Source organism: Engraulis encrasicolus, chromosome 6 (assembly GCF_034702125.1).
Source record: "Engraulis encrasicolus isolate BLACKSEA-1 chromosome 6, IST_EnEncr_1.0, whole genome shotgun sequence".
Lineage (NCBI taxonomy): Eukaryota > Metazoa > Chordata > Actinopteri > Clupeiformes > Engraulidae > Engraulis > Engraulis encrasicolus.
The window spans coordinates 4,099,545-4,114,601 of record NC_085862.1 but is presented as its reverse complement, the minus strand read 5'-3'; the positions used below and the strand labels follow the sequence as shown (position 1 = coordinate 4,114,601).

At 50.5% G+C, this 15,057-nt stretch overlaps 1 protein-coding gene across 1 annotated transcript in view; it reads right to left on the bottom strand.

Annotated features, from left to right (window-relative positions):
* Nucleotides 1–15,057, bottom strand: part of ncanb (neurocan b) — a 169,884-nt gene that overhangs the window by 131,044 nt on the left and 23,783 nt on the right. Inside the window, 4 exon segments of the mRNA XM_063200357.1 lie at nt 3,157–3,940; nt 5,630–5,997; nt 7,511–7,638; nt 13,265–13,439. Of these exon segments, the coding sequence (XP_063056427.1) occupies nt 3,157–3,940; nt 5,630–5,997; nt 7,511–7,638; nt 13,265–13,439 (1,455 nt within the window).

Genomic DNA, 15,057 nt, shown 5'->3' with positions numbered 1-15,057 from the left:
AAAACAGACTAATGGGCATTTAAGGCATTCAAATGAGCATTATGTTCTGCCCTCATTTTATGAGCACTTCTATTTTTTTTATTTTCTTTCTTTATTTATTTTTTACTTGTGAGCCATACGCACTGCTTAGAATTCTGACAGTTATATTGCCAAAGGATGCTTCTCGAACTGAAATAAAATTTCTGGATCAATTTTTCAAGATTTTTGACAGCTGGTTAACAGAAAGAAATTTTTAAATTTTCTCCCGAAATCTCTCCTCCAAAATGAATGGAATGGTAAGGGAGGGCAGGTGGTGGACACTAATGATCTGGGCTGGCCTGTGGTAGAAATAGGGTCTGGGCACTTTTGGCTTAAAGTGGCCCCTCCTAATTAGCGGCGCAGAACTGACTCACCGTTTTTTTTTGTGGGTTTTTTTAGATTTCTGAAAATAGGGGCCCACGCGGGTGCGGGGCCCACCGGGAAATGCCCGCCAGAAATGACGGCCAGTCCAGCCCTGCTAGTGTTAACTCTTCCATGAAGCATTAATTACAACTTGATGTAAATAATACATGCAGCCTGAAGTCTAGCTTCTCCCAAAACATGAAACATTAATGCTGGGGTTGGGAGGGGTTGAAAGGGGTGTCTGCGGGGTATTTGAACTGATTTAGACCAAAATTTCCATGGGGGGCCGACCAAACACTTCACCCTTGGGGAGAGGGAAGCAAGCCAATTTTTTTGTTCTTTACACACACACACACACACACACACACACACACACACACACACACACACACACACACACACACACACACACACACACACACACACACACACACACACACACACACGCACACACACATACACACACGCACACACACATACACACACACACACACACACACACACCACTCGCCCACTGTGTCTCATCTGCTGGTCCCCCTAATGTGTCCACCTCCACCTCCACCTCTATCTCCTCCCCCCTTCCCCAACACCCCATCCACACCCCTGCAGACACCTGGGACCAACTCAGATCACCGCCCCCCAATTCTTTTCTGTTATGGTTACCCTCCAAAAAAATCACTGGCAATTGATTCTCATTCAGGTGCCGTCCCCTGGAGGTGATGAGATTGGACTCTCCCGAATTTCAAATGTCTGCACATCCTTTAAACTGGGGAATGAGAAGCAGGGACCTGCGAGGAGGCAAGGAGGGAGACAGGCAGGTAGGCAGGAGGGAGGCAGGGAGGGAGGGAGGTAGGAAGGGAGGGAGGTAGGAAGGGAGGGATGTGGGGAGGCAGGGAGGTGGGGAGGCAGGGAGGTGAGGGAGGCAGGCAGGGAGGGAGGCAGGCAGGTGGGGAGGCAGGGGGACAGGGGGGTAGGGAGGCAGGGATGTGGGGAGGCAGGGAGGTGGGGAGGCAGGGAGGTGGGGAGGCAGGCAGGCAGGCAGGAGGGAGGGAGGGAGGCGGGGAGGCGGGGAGGCAGGGAGGCAGGGAGGCAGGGAGGCAGGGAGGTGGGGAGGCAGGGAGGTGGGGAGGCAGGGAGGTGGGGAGGCAGGCAGGCAGGGAGGCAGGGAGACAGGGGGGGAGGGAGGCAGGGAGGTAGGAAGGCAGGCAGGCAGGGAGGCAGGGAGACAGGGAGGCAGGGAGGTGGGGAGGCAGGGAGGTGAGGAGGCAGGGAGGTGAGGAGGTGAGGAGACAGGGAGGCAGGGAGGGAGGGAGGCAGGGAGGCAGGCAGGAGGGAGGGAGGCGGGGAGGCAGGGAGGCAGGGAGGCAGGGAGACAGGGAAGTAGGAAGGCAGGGAGACAGGGAGGCAGGGAGGCAGGGAGGTGGGGAGGTGGAGAGGCAGGGAGGGAGGGCTGGCCTGGCCATCTGGCATATCGGGCATTTCCCGTTGGGCCCTGGCCTGCACCCTTGTGGGCCGCTATCTTCAGAATTTTTTTTTTTTTTTTAAACATTATTTTTTTTTACATTTCTGAAAGTAGGGCCACACGAGGGTGCGGACACCACCGGTGAGTCAGTTTTGCGCTGCTAGTTCTGAGGGGCCCCTTTCAGCCGAAAGTGCCCGGGCCCAATTTCCTCCCCAGTCCAGCCCTGTCAGGGAGGCAGTAGGGAGGCAGGAGGCGGAGAAGTAAGTAGGGGAGGCAGCGACCCCCTCCATTCTCCTCCTGAGTGACTGGCTATTGCCGCCTTTTAAAAGTGGCCCCAGCACAGCAGAGGGGCCGGATGAGATTACATTCAACCAACCAGCCAGTGAGATTTCCTCTCCTCAGATGAGGCCATTCCAGCCACATCAATTCACAACGCTATCCCATCCCATTTCTCCTCTCCTCTCTGTCCTTTTTTCACCTTATCTCTGTCCACCCAATTTCTGCAGTCCGCCACCCCACTGCTTTAGAACTACACAGCCATCCGAGATTTTATATTGTGCCTTAAAGAATAATTCAGGATGGAATCGTCTTTTGTGACATGTTATAAGTTAACTGTTAAAAACTATCCTTAAAAATATATCTCCTCATAAAAGTTTTAGAAAATTTAGGAGAAACTTTGCTGACTTTTTTGTGACGCAAACCTTGCTTGTTACCATGCCAGCTATACCGCAGAGCAGGCAGACGGCCTCACAGTCATACTAACACCACACTAATTCACACTACTTAATAATAAGATAAATATGTATGGAAGGTGTTCATGGGGGGTGTTTTCATTTTGGCACTGCTAACACAGCACTCCCAGCAACACCTCACTCCTCTCTGAACATGCATACAAAATATGTAGATGAGAGACTTGGAGCCACCTTGCTGGCGTAGGTTTTGTTCTGTAATTTAGTTGGCAAACATGATTTTTTGTTTGCTTTTCATCCAGCATCTCCTATCCATCTTTTTTTGCGTTGTTGTTATATGTGTTTGGCACAGCTAGAAAATGAGACATAACAACAGGTAGAGAACATGAGAGTGAAGGCAATTACATGCACAGTAGTTCGGGTTTCAAATGGAATGTTGTCAGCATTCTGTTTATAACAAGTTCCCGAATATTCCGTTGACGTGTTTTAACAGTGACGTTCTGCAACAGGAATATTCACAGAACATGGCCACATTTAGAATGAATAAAAAGTTTACATGACTCGTGCATTTTAAAATAAAAAAATCCCTCACAATGTAACTGTACTCATTGACTTGATTCATACCTTGTGATGTGGTCTGGTCCTCAAAGTGGTTGTTGTAGTGCTTGTTTGAACTTCCTGAGTTCCTCTGGGTTGCCATGGCTGCAGATTGACCCTTCACAACCACCAATTCCTTCTCCTGCTCGGCAAGTCCATTATCTGTGCTGCTCGCCATGCTACTAACCACGGTGGAGGTCTTGTGAGAGGGCTCTGCAATCGCGTTCACGTTGCCCTTAGACCACCCTGCTCTCGCAGGCGGACCCTGAATGTCCTGCGTGGGGTCACTGCTCGTGCTCGAAGGCGTCGTTGGGACGTCAGCGTCTGTGGTTCCGGTCCAGTACCTCCACGGCCTCATGATGGTGTTGACCAGGCTGGACAGCATGCTCTCGCTGGTGTGGGCCTCGGGGGTCGACGATGTGGCCGAAAGGTCAAAGTTGAACGGGTGAACGTCGACCTCCTTCTCCTTCTCATCCCCTTCGACCTCCTCCTCATCTTCCGTTTCCTGCTCCTCCTTGGCCGAGCCACCCTGGTTCTTCCCCCTCTCCTCCTCCTCCTCCTGTTGGCTGTGGCCCAGGAGAGGCATGATCTGTGGGGATGCCACCTCCTCGTGCTCCTCCCTCACCGCCTCCTGGTGCTCCTCCACGGGCCAGGCCTCCTCCTCATCCTCCTCCTCATCCTCTGGTCGGAGCTGAATGACCACGTGCTCCTCCGATATCTCCGATGACTCGTTACTGACGATGGAGTTGAGTCCTTCCTTGTCCATGTCCACCAGGCCGGTCCAGGTGGAGGGCTGCGGGTACGAGGGCTGCTGGAGGAGGAGCTCGTTCTTGTGGGAGGAGTCCATCAGGCCCTCAGAGGAGTCGGAGGCGGAGTCGCCACCGCCGCCATTCTGGAACAAGCCCAACGCCGCCGTTCGCTGCATCTCTTCCTCCTCCATTTCTGAAAATATTTAGCGAGAGAGAGAGAGAGAGAGAGAGAGAGAGAGAGAGAGAGAGAGAGAGAGAGAGAGAGAGAGAGAGAAAGAGAGACAGAGAGAAGGTGGGGGAGCATTATTTACGGAACTCTCAACAATTCCCACTTTATGGTTTATTAGGCATTAAAGCAAGTTGGTTAAAATATTACACGCACACTGAGCAATTAGTCATTGTCTTCAACTGCGTGAAAAAGGGGTTCATCATGGATGGCCAATGTGTGTGTTTTAATTTATTTGTTTTTGTGTGCTCAAAAGCACAGATCATTAATAACTTCTTTTATTTAATTTTCCAGGTGTTTTCGTTCTCTCTCTCTTTTTTAATACGCTAATTCACACATGCACCCGAGCATCCATCCATCATCCAAAGTGGTAATCAGCCAACACTGAGCAGGAAATGATGGTGTCGTCAGACTAAAAAAGAAGAAAAAAACATCCTTTTGTCCTTCATAGCCTGCAGACGAGGGTCTTACTCATTTTTCTTTAAATCGTTAAGCTAATTTCTCTGGTGGATAGTGTCACAGAAAAGGTCATGATGTTGATCCAAGCATGCAGATATTAAACCAAATTAAAAATGTGGATGGTGATGAGGTGTATGGTGGTTGTCATGGTGCGGTACTGCTCTTCTCTAGCTGTAGACCTTTTTAAAGAGCTATGCTTATTCATTAGGCCACAACATCTTGTTTTTAGACCTTAATGAGGGAAAATTATGTGCATTTACCGAATGATGGTTCAAGACTGAAATGTGGTCAATGTGCCGGATGACTTAACAGATGCCTGATTCACAACCTACTAAGGTCATTTCTGATGCACCTACCACTCTGAATTGTGCAATTTATACCTCTGTAGCAAAAGGCCTCAAACATGCCGGTAGTTGTAGGGCCGCTGACAGCTTTGGCCGGACCCAGGACAAAGTCATTTGGAAGTGTCCTGTACCCCCATACATGCATCAAACATGTCATCATACTGTACCTCTGCACCAGTACGCATCAAACATGGCGGTGGTTGTCATGGCAATAATGCCGGTGGTTATCATGATACTACGTATGCAGCAGTAATTGTCATGTTGCTGTACATGGTGGTGGTTGTCATGGCAATAATGCCGGTGGTTGTCATGTTACTGTACATGGTGGTGGTTGTCATGGTATTGTACATTGGTAGCAGTAGGCATCAAACAGGGCGGTGGTTGTCATGGCAATATGCATCAAACATGGCGGTGGTTGTCATGGCAATAGGCACCACACATGAAAGTGGTTGTCATGGTACTGTACATCGGATACGGTAAGCTTCAGACATGGCGATGGTAGTCACGGTACTATACCTATGTACTGTGTAGAAGTGGTTGTCATGGCATTGTACCTCTGTAGCAGTAAGAATCAACAATGGCGGTGGTTGTCATGGCAGCACACATCAAACATGGTGGTGGTTGTCATGGTACTGTACCTCGGTAGCAGTAGGCATCAAACATGGCAGTAGTTGCCATGGCAATAGGCATCAAACATGGCGGTGGTTGTCATGGTACTGTACCTCGGTAGCAGTAGGCATCAAACAGGGCGGTGGTTGTCATGGCAATAATGGTGGTGGTTGTCATGGTACTGTACCTCGGTAGCAGTAGGCATCAAACAGGGCGGTGGTGTCCGGGAACCCGGTGCGGTTGGCGTTGTGGTAGACGGTGCGCACGCCCGGCTCGTCCCCGCCGCAGTTCCGGCGCGGCTGGTTGATGGGGTAGCGTACGCTGCCGTCGGCCAGCCAGCCGGGGTCGCAGCGGTCCAGGCCCGCCTGCCAGGCCAGGTAGAGCTGCCCGGCCGTGGCCAACTGGCCCCCCAGGGTGTGGCAGTGGGTGGAGGCCGTGGCCAGACTCAGCTTCTCCGGCACCAAGGCGTGGAACACCTCTCCTGCAAAGCAGAGAACCATGAAAAGAAGTTTAAAGTGAGGAGCCTGAACACATAAAATCCGTTTTTCTTTGTTTCTTTGTTCCATGGCTGGATAGGATGACGTTTCGACTGTTGAATTGTTATCAGATTCTACAGTGGAAACATCATCCTATCCTGCCGAGGTATTTAACATTTAGAATATTTGATTCTAAGGAAAAGACGACCGGGACTAGTGTGCAAAGTGTACAGAGTATGTGTGTGCGTATGTGTGTGCGTGTGTGTGTATGGGGGGGTAGTTGTAAAAGCAGCAGGTTGTGTGTGTGGGTGTGCTGTTGTGTGTCTGCATGTGTGTGTATGTGTGCGTGTGTAGGGGGTGGGGGGGGGGGGGGGGGTGGGGTAAAAGCAGCAGGTTAACAGGCCACAGGGGTGGGGGGGGGGGGGGGGGGTAAAAACAGCAGGTTAACAGGACACAAAGCCCTAATGAGCGGTCTGACAGAAAGAGAGCAAGGGAGAGGAGATGAGGGATGGGGCTGGGATGGCTGAGGCAGAGGTCCCCCGCCTTGACAAACTAGCTGCACGTTTGTGTATGAATCATTGTTTGGAAAGAGAGAAAGCAAGCAGTTGGTCATTTAGAGAAGAACTACTTTGTGGTTGCCAGTTTTTTGTTCTTTTTTTTTCCTTTTTTCCTCCCTCGTTCCTAATGAGATCTCTCTGACCCACATGTAAAAAGCAGACCTGCACAGTCACCTGTGACTGAGTCTTTATTAGGCTTTACCCCCGCCCTGCCATGGATCAAAGCTCCAGACTCCAGGCCTACACGACCTACTTTATGCTAAGCTGGCTGTAATGAGCAGAGCACAGTACAGGGGAACTTGGAGATGTCTGAGTCCTGGGCTGAGTACAGGGAGACTACTTGGAGAGGTCTGGCTCCTGGGGGGGGGGGGACTAGGAGAGGTCTGGCTCCTGAACTGAGCCTTCTCTCATGGTATACTAGCTTTAGGGGAGGTGGGGTGCTGTCTACTGAATGCATGACTACGCTCTAATTGATGGAACAAGGACAGGTCTGGGTGCTGGGCTGAGTACAGGGGAACTAGGAGAGGTCTGGGTGCTGGGCTGAGTACTAGGAGAGGTCTGGGTGCTGGGCTGAGAACTAGGAGAGGTCTGGGTGCTGGGCTGAGTACAGGGGAACTAGGAGAGGTCTGGGTGCTGGGCTGAGTACAGGGGAACTAGGAGAGGTCTGGGTCCTGGGCTGAGCCTTCTCCCATGGTATTATGTAGTATACTAGCTTTAGGGGAGGTGGGGTGCTGTCTACTGTATGTATGACTAAGCCCTAATTGATGGAACTAGGAGAGGTCTGGGTGCAGGGCTGAGTACACTATCCCTGCTAGTGTACCCTGCCCCCCCCTCCACTATTCCTGCTACTGTACCCTGCCCCCCCCTCCACTATTTCTGCTACTGTACCCTGCCCCCCCCCCCCTCCACTACTCCTGCTAGTGTACCTTGCCCCCCCCCTCCACTATTCCTGCTCGTGTACCTTGCAGCTTCTTGGCGTAGCAGTAGACATCAAAGAGATCCTCGGGGGCCCGGCTGCCATAGTTCCTGACGCCAGGTAAGTCTTCCCGGTCGCCATAGCAACCCGGCCTCGGAGACTGGATCGGGTACCTGCGGAGAGGAGAATAGAGGAGAGGAGAGGAGAGGAGAGAGGAGGGGAGGACAGGAGAGGAGAGGAGAGGAGAGGAGAGGAGAGGAGAAGGAGGGGAGGGGAGCCAAAGAAATCAGGAATCCCTCCAATTCAAGCACCCCAACACACACACACACCCCTCACTCCTCCCTCTCCCCATCCAACCACCACCAACACACGCACCCCTCCCCTCTTCCTATTTCACCTCCTCCTCTCAACCTCAACCTCCTCCTCCTCTCCCCTCCTCTCTTCTCCTCCAACCAACCCCAACCCACACACCTTCCCTCCTCCTCATCTCCTCATCCTCCACTCTCCACATCCTCTACTACATACCCCCCACACCTCCCCTCCTCCTCCTCCTCCTCCTCCTCCTCCTCATCTCTTCTACTCCTACCCTACCACAACCCCCAACGCCTCCTCGTCCTCCCCTCCACCTCCTTCTCCTCCTCATCTCTTCTACTCTTACCGTACCGCAAAACCCCAACCCCCACACCTCCCCTCCACCTCCACCTCCTCCTCCTCTCTTCTACTCCTACCCTACCGCAACCGTGTGTGTGTGTGTGTGTGTGTGTGTGTGTGTGTGTGTGTGTGTGTGTGTGTGTGTGTGTGTGTGTGTGTGTGTGTGTGTGTGTGTGTGTGTGTGTGTGTGTGTGTGTGCGTGTGCGTGTGTGCGCGTGTGTGTGTATGGGAATGGGGGTTGAAAACGAGAAACTCCAGCTGTCTACACTACTCAATCGCTGATGTCTCTATTTGTTTTCGTGTGTGTGTGTGTGTGTGTGTGTGTGTGTGTGTGTATGTGTATTAGGGATGGTACAAACCGCACCGAAAACCGAAACCGTACAATTCACACACCATACCGAACCGTGAAATGCAGTCCGTGGCAAACCGCAACTCATGTACTGCCGAGAAAAATACGTAAAACAGAGATTCTAGGAGTATCTTATCCAGTCTCTCTGATTTAAAGATATCCTATGCAACTTTGACATAAACACACCGATATAAACAACTTTATAGCGGCATCTAGTGGTTCTGCCGAAAATGTGCATTGAACTACATTAGACAGACATTGGCTTCGAGATTATGTGCGAATTAAATTTCTTCGTCTTCTGTAATTAGCCAGATTCCCTTCTTGCATTCAGTTCTCTCCACTTCTAAGGGGCTTTATAAATCATATGTGCGATTCTCCCCCTTGCTTATGAGTTCGCTGCTTCGTAATTCACTTCACACAACTGCAATCATGTTTGCACTTCCCTCAGATGGATATTATTTGATCCACTTGTTCTCGGCAGATATCCCCGTCTTTATTTCACATTTCCAGCAACTATAGGCCTATAGTACCCGTACATTAGAAGAACGAGGAAACAAAAGGCTATTTTGTTGTCATAATAAAGATTTCGAAGTCGACGTGACAAGACGCGTTTTTATCTTGTGTGGTGTTGAAAGTGAAAGTGGACATCCATAAGCCGGCTAGAGATCACGTTTTGTCTCCTCTTGATCGGCAACAACAAAGGCCTATATTTTTAGCCTCGCTCGACTGATTGTGTCCTTTGACATCAAATAAAATGTGCGACATCAGATTTCAACTCGTATACATTTGTGTAGCTTTGTAAACTAAACGAGGTGGCGTGGGTTTTGAGAATGCTAATGCATAAATCCCAGTGTACTGAATGAATGATAAAATCCCCATCTTTTGGCGTTCGGCTCTCTCCGGTTTGAAGCCCTTTTCCAATGTTCACACAAGCGATTTATTTGCCTGTCCAAACCTTTCATCTCAGTTATCTCGTGATTTATTTGCAGTCCCATTCGTTGTTTTCACTGCATGCCAGCGTGATATTTCACAATCAGCTAGCCACCAGTAGCCAGCTTTCAGCGAGCTGCTGCTGCTTAGTTAGCAAACGAAGGGGACTGCAAATAAATCTCGCTCCGCTCATACAGCATAGAAATCTAGACGCCCCTAGCGGCCGCAAATTCCACAACAACAAAAGGCGCGGCGCCGCCAGGCAAAACTGCAAGTGCTGTTTCGGAGCAGGAGCACTAGGCGGTGATGGAAATATTGCCATTTCCCCCATAACGGGTCAGTCAAGCAAAACCTTGAGTACCAAGCCATTTCATGACTATGAAAAAGTTGCATAGTGTTTCTTTAACACATTAGTTAGTATATAAGACCAATCAGAGGATGACACAATTAAAATCACACCATTTTCACATTATAACCCTATACAAACCACATGTAGGATATTAAGTGTCAAGTGTAAAGTCTGATTCTATTAGCCACTTGAAAGAGGGCATTTGGGACGCTCAGACAGCGCACATCAGCTGACGACAGATGATTCAACTTGCGCATCATCACTTTATAATAGCAGTTAAATAAATATGGTTTAATATTCCCAGTGCACCATTTATCATGAATTAAAAAGAAAACGTAGAGAACCAAAAACCGTGACCTTGATACCGTGATATGAACCGAACCGTGAATTTTGTGAACCGTTCCATCCCTAATGTGTATGTGTGTGTGTGTGTGTGTGTGTGTGTGTGTGTGTGTGTGTGTGTGTGTGTGTGTGTGTGTGTGTGTGTGTGTGTGTGTGTGTGTGTGTGTGTGTGTGTGTGTGTGTGTGTGTACGCGAGTATGTGTGTGTGTGGGTGTGGGTGCAGACGTGCGTGCATGCTAGTCTACATCAGTGTGTGCGTGTGTGTGTGTGTGTGTGTGTGTTTGTAGCGTGTGTGTGTAGCGTGTGTGTGTGTGTGTGTGTGTGTGTGTGTGTGTGTGTGTGTGTAGCGTGTGTGTGTAGCGTGTGTGTGTGTGTGTGTGTGTGTGTGTGTGTGTGTGTGTGTGTGTGTGTGTGTGTGTGTGTGTGTGTGTGTGTGTGTGTGTGTGTGTGTGTGTGCGCGAGTATGTGTGTGCGCGAGTGTGTGTGTGTGGGTGTGGGTGTGGGAGGGGGTGTGGGTGCAGGTGCTCATATGGGTGCACGTGCTTGCATGCTAGTCTACATCAGTGTGTGTGTGTGCGTGCATGTGCGTGCGTGTGTGTGTGTGTGTGTGTGTGTGTGTGTGTGTGTGTGTGTGTGTGTGTGTGTGTGTGTGTGTGTGTGTGTGTGTGTGTGTGTGTAAATGCCAGTCTGCATCAGTGTGTGTGTGTGAGTGTATGCGTGCATACCTGTGTACACACACAGGAATGGCGAGGGTGGTAAAGGCCTGGCAATAACCACAGTGAGAGAGAGAGAGACAGCTGCGGGCCCCTCAAGTGCTTATGGGTACTGACGCCGGCCGCAGTGAAAGAGCTGATGACCTAACAACCCTGTAATTAGCCATGTTTGCATGAGATTGCATTCTGCTCTGGAGCAGCAGGACTCTAATCAGTCATATGCCTCTCTACAGGACCGGACCAAGATGGCCTGGGGGCCCCTAGGCGACAGGTTTGCTGTGGGGCCCCCCACCCCAAAATTAATTTAAAACAATAAAATGTACGTAGACAGTATCAAACTTACAAGCTAGGAATGTGGGATAACATGTTTGCCAACTGTACTCAACACGATAGATATTTCACTATTGCATCTTGTCACAATTCTGCAATTTTTACATTTTAGAAAATCAGGGGCCCCCTTGCAAGTGGGCGTGGGCCCTAGGCTGCAGGCATATCTAGCCTCTGGGGGGCCCTGTTAGATGGGGCCCCCTAGGCTGCAGGCATATCTAGCCTCTGGGGGGCCCTGTTAGATGGGGCCCCCTAGGCTGCAGGCATATCTAGCCTCTGGGGGGCCCTGTTAGATGGGGCCCCCTAGGCTGCAGGCATATCTAGCCTGTGGGGGGCCCTGTTAGATGGGGCCCCCTAGGCTGCAGGCATATCTAGCCTGTGGGGGGCCCTGTTAGATGGGGCCCCCTAGGCTGCAGGCATATCTAGCCTCTGGGGGGCCCTGTTAGATGGGGCCCCCTAGGCTGCAGGCATATCTAGCCTCTGCGTTAATCTGGCCCTGTCTCTCTCTCTCTCTCTCTCTCTCTCTCTCTCTCTCTCTCTCTCTCTCTCTCCATCCCTCCCCACCTCCCACATGAGATGCATTGTTCTTTTCTAATAACAACAAAACAGAGTGCGAGAGATTAATTAATTTTATGCAGCGCACTGATGTAGAGAATAGCACTCAGAGTGCACAAGTCAACAACAGACCGATATTGCTGACATCTCGCCCTGACAATCAAAGGTCATTTCAGTGCAAAAAAACAAACAAAAACAAAACGGATTCAACCCCAACCCACCACAGCCATGTATATGTGGTATGTTAACTCACGCCCACTCCACATGTATACACAGTAAGTACAGTAGATCGCCATGGGCAGAGCTTAAATCAGTACGGTGCTGTATTGTAACACTGTCAATATCATGTAAACACTTTTTTTATCTTATTCACAGCGGAGGCATCCAGGACCCGCTATCAGTTTTCAAGGAAATATCTCCTGTAAATATCCGGAAGACTCTGGATATGATGATGGTCTGATATTGTTTCTTAAGCGAGGAAGAGAGAGAGAGAGAGCTCATTTCCTGAGCTCCCACTATGGATATCTTACACCACAACTATACACACCACAGGGGCAGCACCACTGGCAGCAATAGACAGGTATCCAGCATCAGTCATCAGAGCCCCCCCCTCACCCAATAAACACAATATAATAAGGACCCAATAGGGCGTCAGACTTGCATCCCAGAGGTTGCCGGTTCGACTCCCGACCCGCCAGGTTGGTGGGGGGAGTAATCAACCAGTGCTCTCCCCCATCCTCCTCCATGACTGAGGTACCCTGAGCATGGTACCGTCCCACCGCACTGCTCCCCATGGGGCGCCACTGAGGTCTGCCCCCTTGCACGGGTGAGGCATAAATGCAATTTCGTTGTGTGCAGTGTGCAGTGTTCACTTGTGTGCTATGGAGTGCTGTGTCACAATGACAATGGGAGTTGGAGTTTCCCAATGGGCTTTCAATTCTGAAGCTCCTTTTCCCTGGGCACAGGAATAACTGACCTGTTTATGTGTGTGTGCATGTGCGTATGTGTGTCTGCATGCGTGTGTATGAGTGTGTGTGTGTGTGTTGTCACGGCCGTGCACTCTGCCGCTGTGATGTGATGGCTGGGCCTGGGCCGAGCCAGGCAGGGTGGTGTGGGGTGGTGTGTGTGTGTGTGTGTGTGTGCGCGCGCGTGTGTGTGTGTGTGTGTGTCTGAGTGTATGTTTGTGCTTGTGGTGTGCGTGCGTGCGTGCGTGTGTGCGTGCGTGCGTGTTGGTTTGTATGTGTGTGTCTGTGCGTGTGTGCGTGTGTGTACGTGTTTGTGTGTGTGTGTGTCTGTGTGTGTGTGTGTGTGTGTGTGTGTGTGTGTGTGTGTGTGTGTGTGTGTGTGTGTGTGTGTGTGTGTGTGTGTGTGTGTGTGTGTGTGTGTGCTGTCACGGCCCTGCACCTGTTTGTGTGTGTGTGTGTGTGTGTGTGTGTGTGTGTGTGTGTGTGTGTGTGTGTGTGTGTGCGTGCGTGTGCGTGTGCGTGTGTGTGTGATGTCACAGCTCTGCACTCTGCCGCTCTGCTGTGGGGGCTGGGCCTGGGCCGGGCCAGGCGGGGTGTGGAGATTCAGAGCCGACTTACCTGACGGTCTGATCGGACAGCCACCCGGCGTCACAGTTGTCATATCCATCATCAAACGTGGCCTGCAGCTGGGCCGGAGAGGCCATCACCGCCGAGTTCTCCTGGCACACATGCTGCGCGTCGGCGAAGGACAGAGCGTAGCGGTCGTGAGCCGCCCGGTAATGAAACACCACCCCTGAGGAGGAGACATGATAGAGGGAGAGAGAGAAGGAGGGAGAGAGAGAGAAGAAGGGAGAGAGAGAAGGAGGAGGAGAGAGAGAAGGAGGGGGAGAGAGAGAAGGAGGAGGAGGAGAGAGAAGGAGGGGAGAGAGAGAAGGAGGAGGAGAGAGAAGGAGGAGGAGAGAGAGAAGGAGGAGGAGAGAGAAGGAGGAGGAGAGAGAGAAGGAGGAGGAGAGAGGGAGAGAGAAGGAGGAGGAGAGGGGGAGAGAGAGAAGGAGGGAGAGAGAGCGGACATGACAGAGGAAGAGAGAGAAGGAGGGGAGAGAGAGAGAGAGAGAGAAGGAGGGAGAGAGAGAAGGAGGGGAGAGAGAGAAAGACAGACAGAGAGGGAGAGAGAAAAGTAGGGAGAGAGAGAGCGGACATGATAGAGGGAGAGAGAGAAGGAGGGAGAGAGAGACAGAGACAGACAGACACAGACGAGGGTGGTGAAGGGGGAGACACAGATAAAGAAACAGTGAGGGGAGAGAGAATGAGAGAGGTGGGAGAGAGAGAAGGATGGGGGAGAGAGAGAGAGACAGAGAGAAAGAGAGACAGAGGAAGGAGGAAACAGAGAAAGAAAAACAGAGGGAGACAACGAGTGATAGATGAGAGAGAAAGAATGATAGAGGATGTGGAGAGAAACATAGCAAGAGAAACATGGAGAGAGAAAGGAGACAAAGAGAGGGAGTGATAGATAAAGAGAGAGAGGGAGAGGGAAAGAGAGAGGAGGGAGATTTTAGAGCGATAGATAGCCTGTGGCCAGAAAGGTCAGGTAGGCAACAGTTGCTCTAGCGACAGAGCTGTCAATCAAAGCTCATGATGGTAAAGATCCTGCCATGCACTCCTGACCATAACTCAGCTGCTAGTACGCCCACTGGCACCTCACACAAGGGACCTTGATGATTACTGAGAGGTATAAAGCTCCTATGCACAGCCAGGTGTAAAGTTCCTATGCACAGCCAGTTTCCAGGTGCTGGAAATCAGAACATCTAAGTCCACCAGTGTGCAGTGATTCATCTGCTTTTCTCTGGACCTCAATGATTAGTAAGTCTACCTTGTAAGGCAAGGAAGACCCGCACACCGATGAGCTCCCTTTTTTTTCCTGAGACGTTTTGGGTAACCACGAAACCCACAATTAACCATGGTTATTCATGGTTTTCATGTTTTTTGAGTATGGTTTTTGAAGATGGTTAAACCATAGTCACAAACCATCCTCAAAAAAACATAAAAACCATGAATAACCATGTTCCATGGTTAGTTTTCACCGTAAAACGATGGTTAAACCCAGAAGGTCATGAATAAGCCATAGTAATACTATGGTTGGCTCAGAGTACTTAGAGTAACCATGACATACCATAGTAACTACAGTGAAACCAAGGTCGATTTCCGTAAGGGCTGAACATGGTCTTGACACTTCACCCCTAATACTGTTGGGTCAAATGCATGTCGAGTGTGCAGACGGAGGTGAAAAAGTCAAAATAAGAAACACAGTTTCCTTCCAAAACAGGTAACTTGTACTTCTGTGTACTTGTCTTAAGAGCAGCTGACTCTGTGCTGGTTGGATCACATTTGTGGTGGATTCTTGTTTGGTTTTT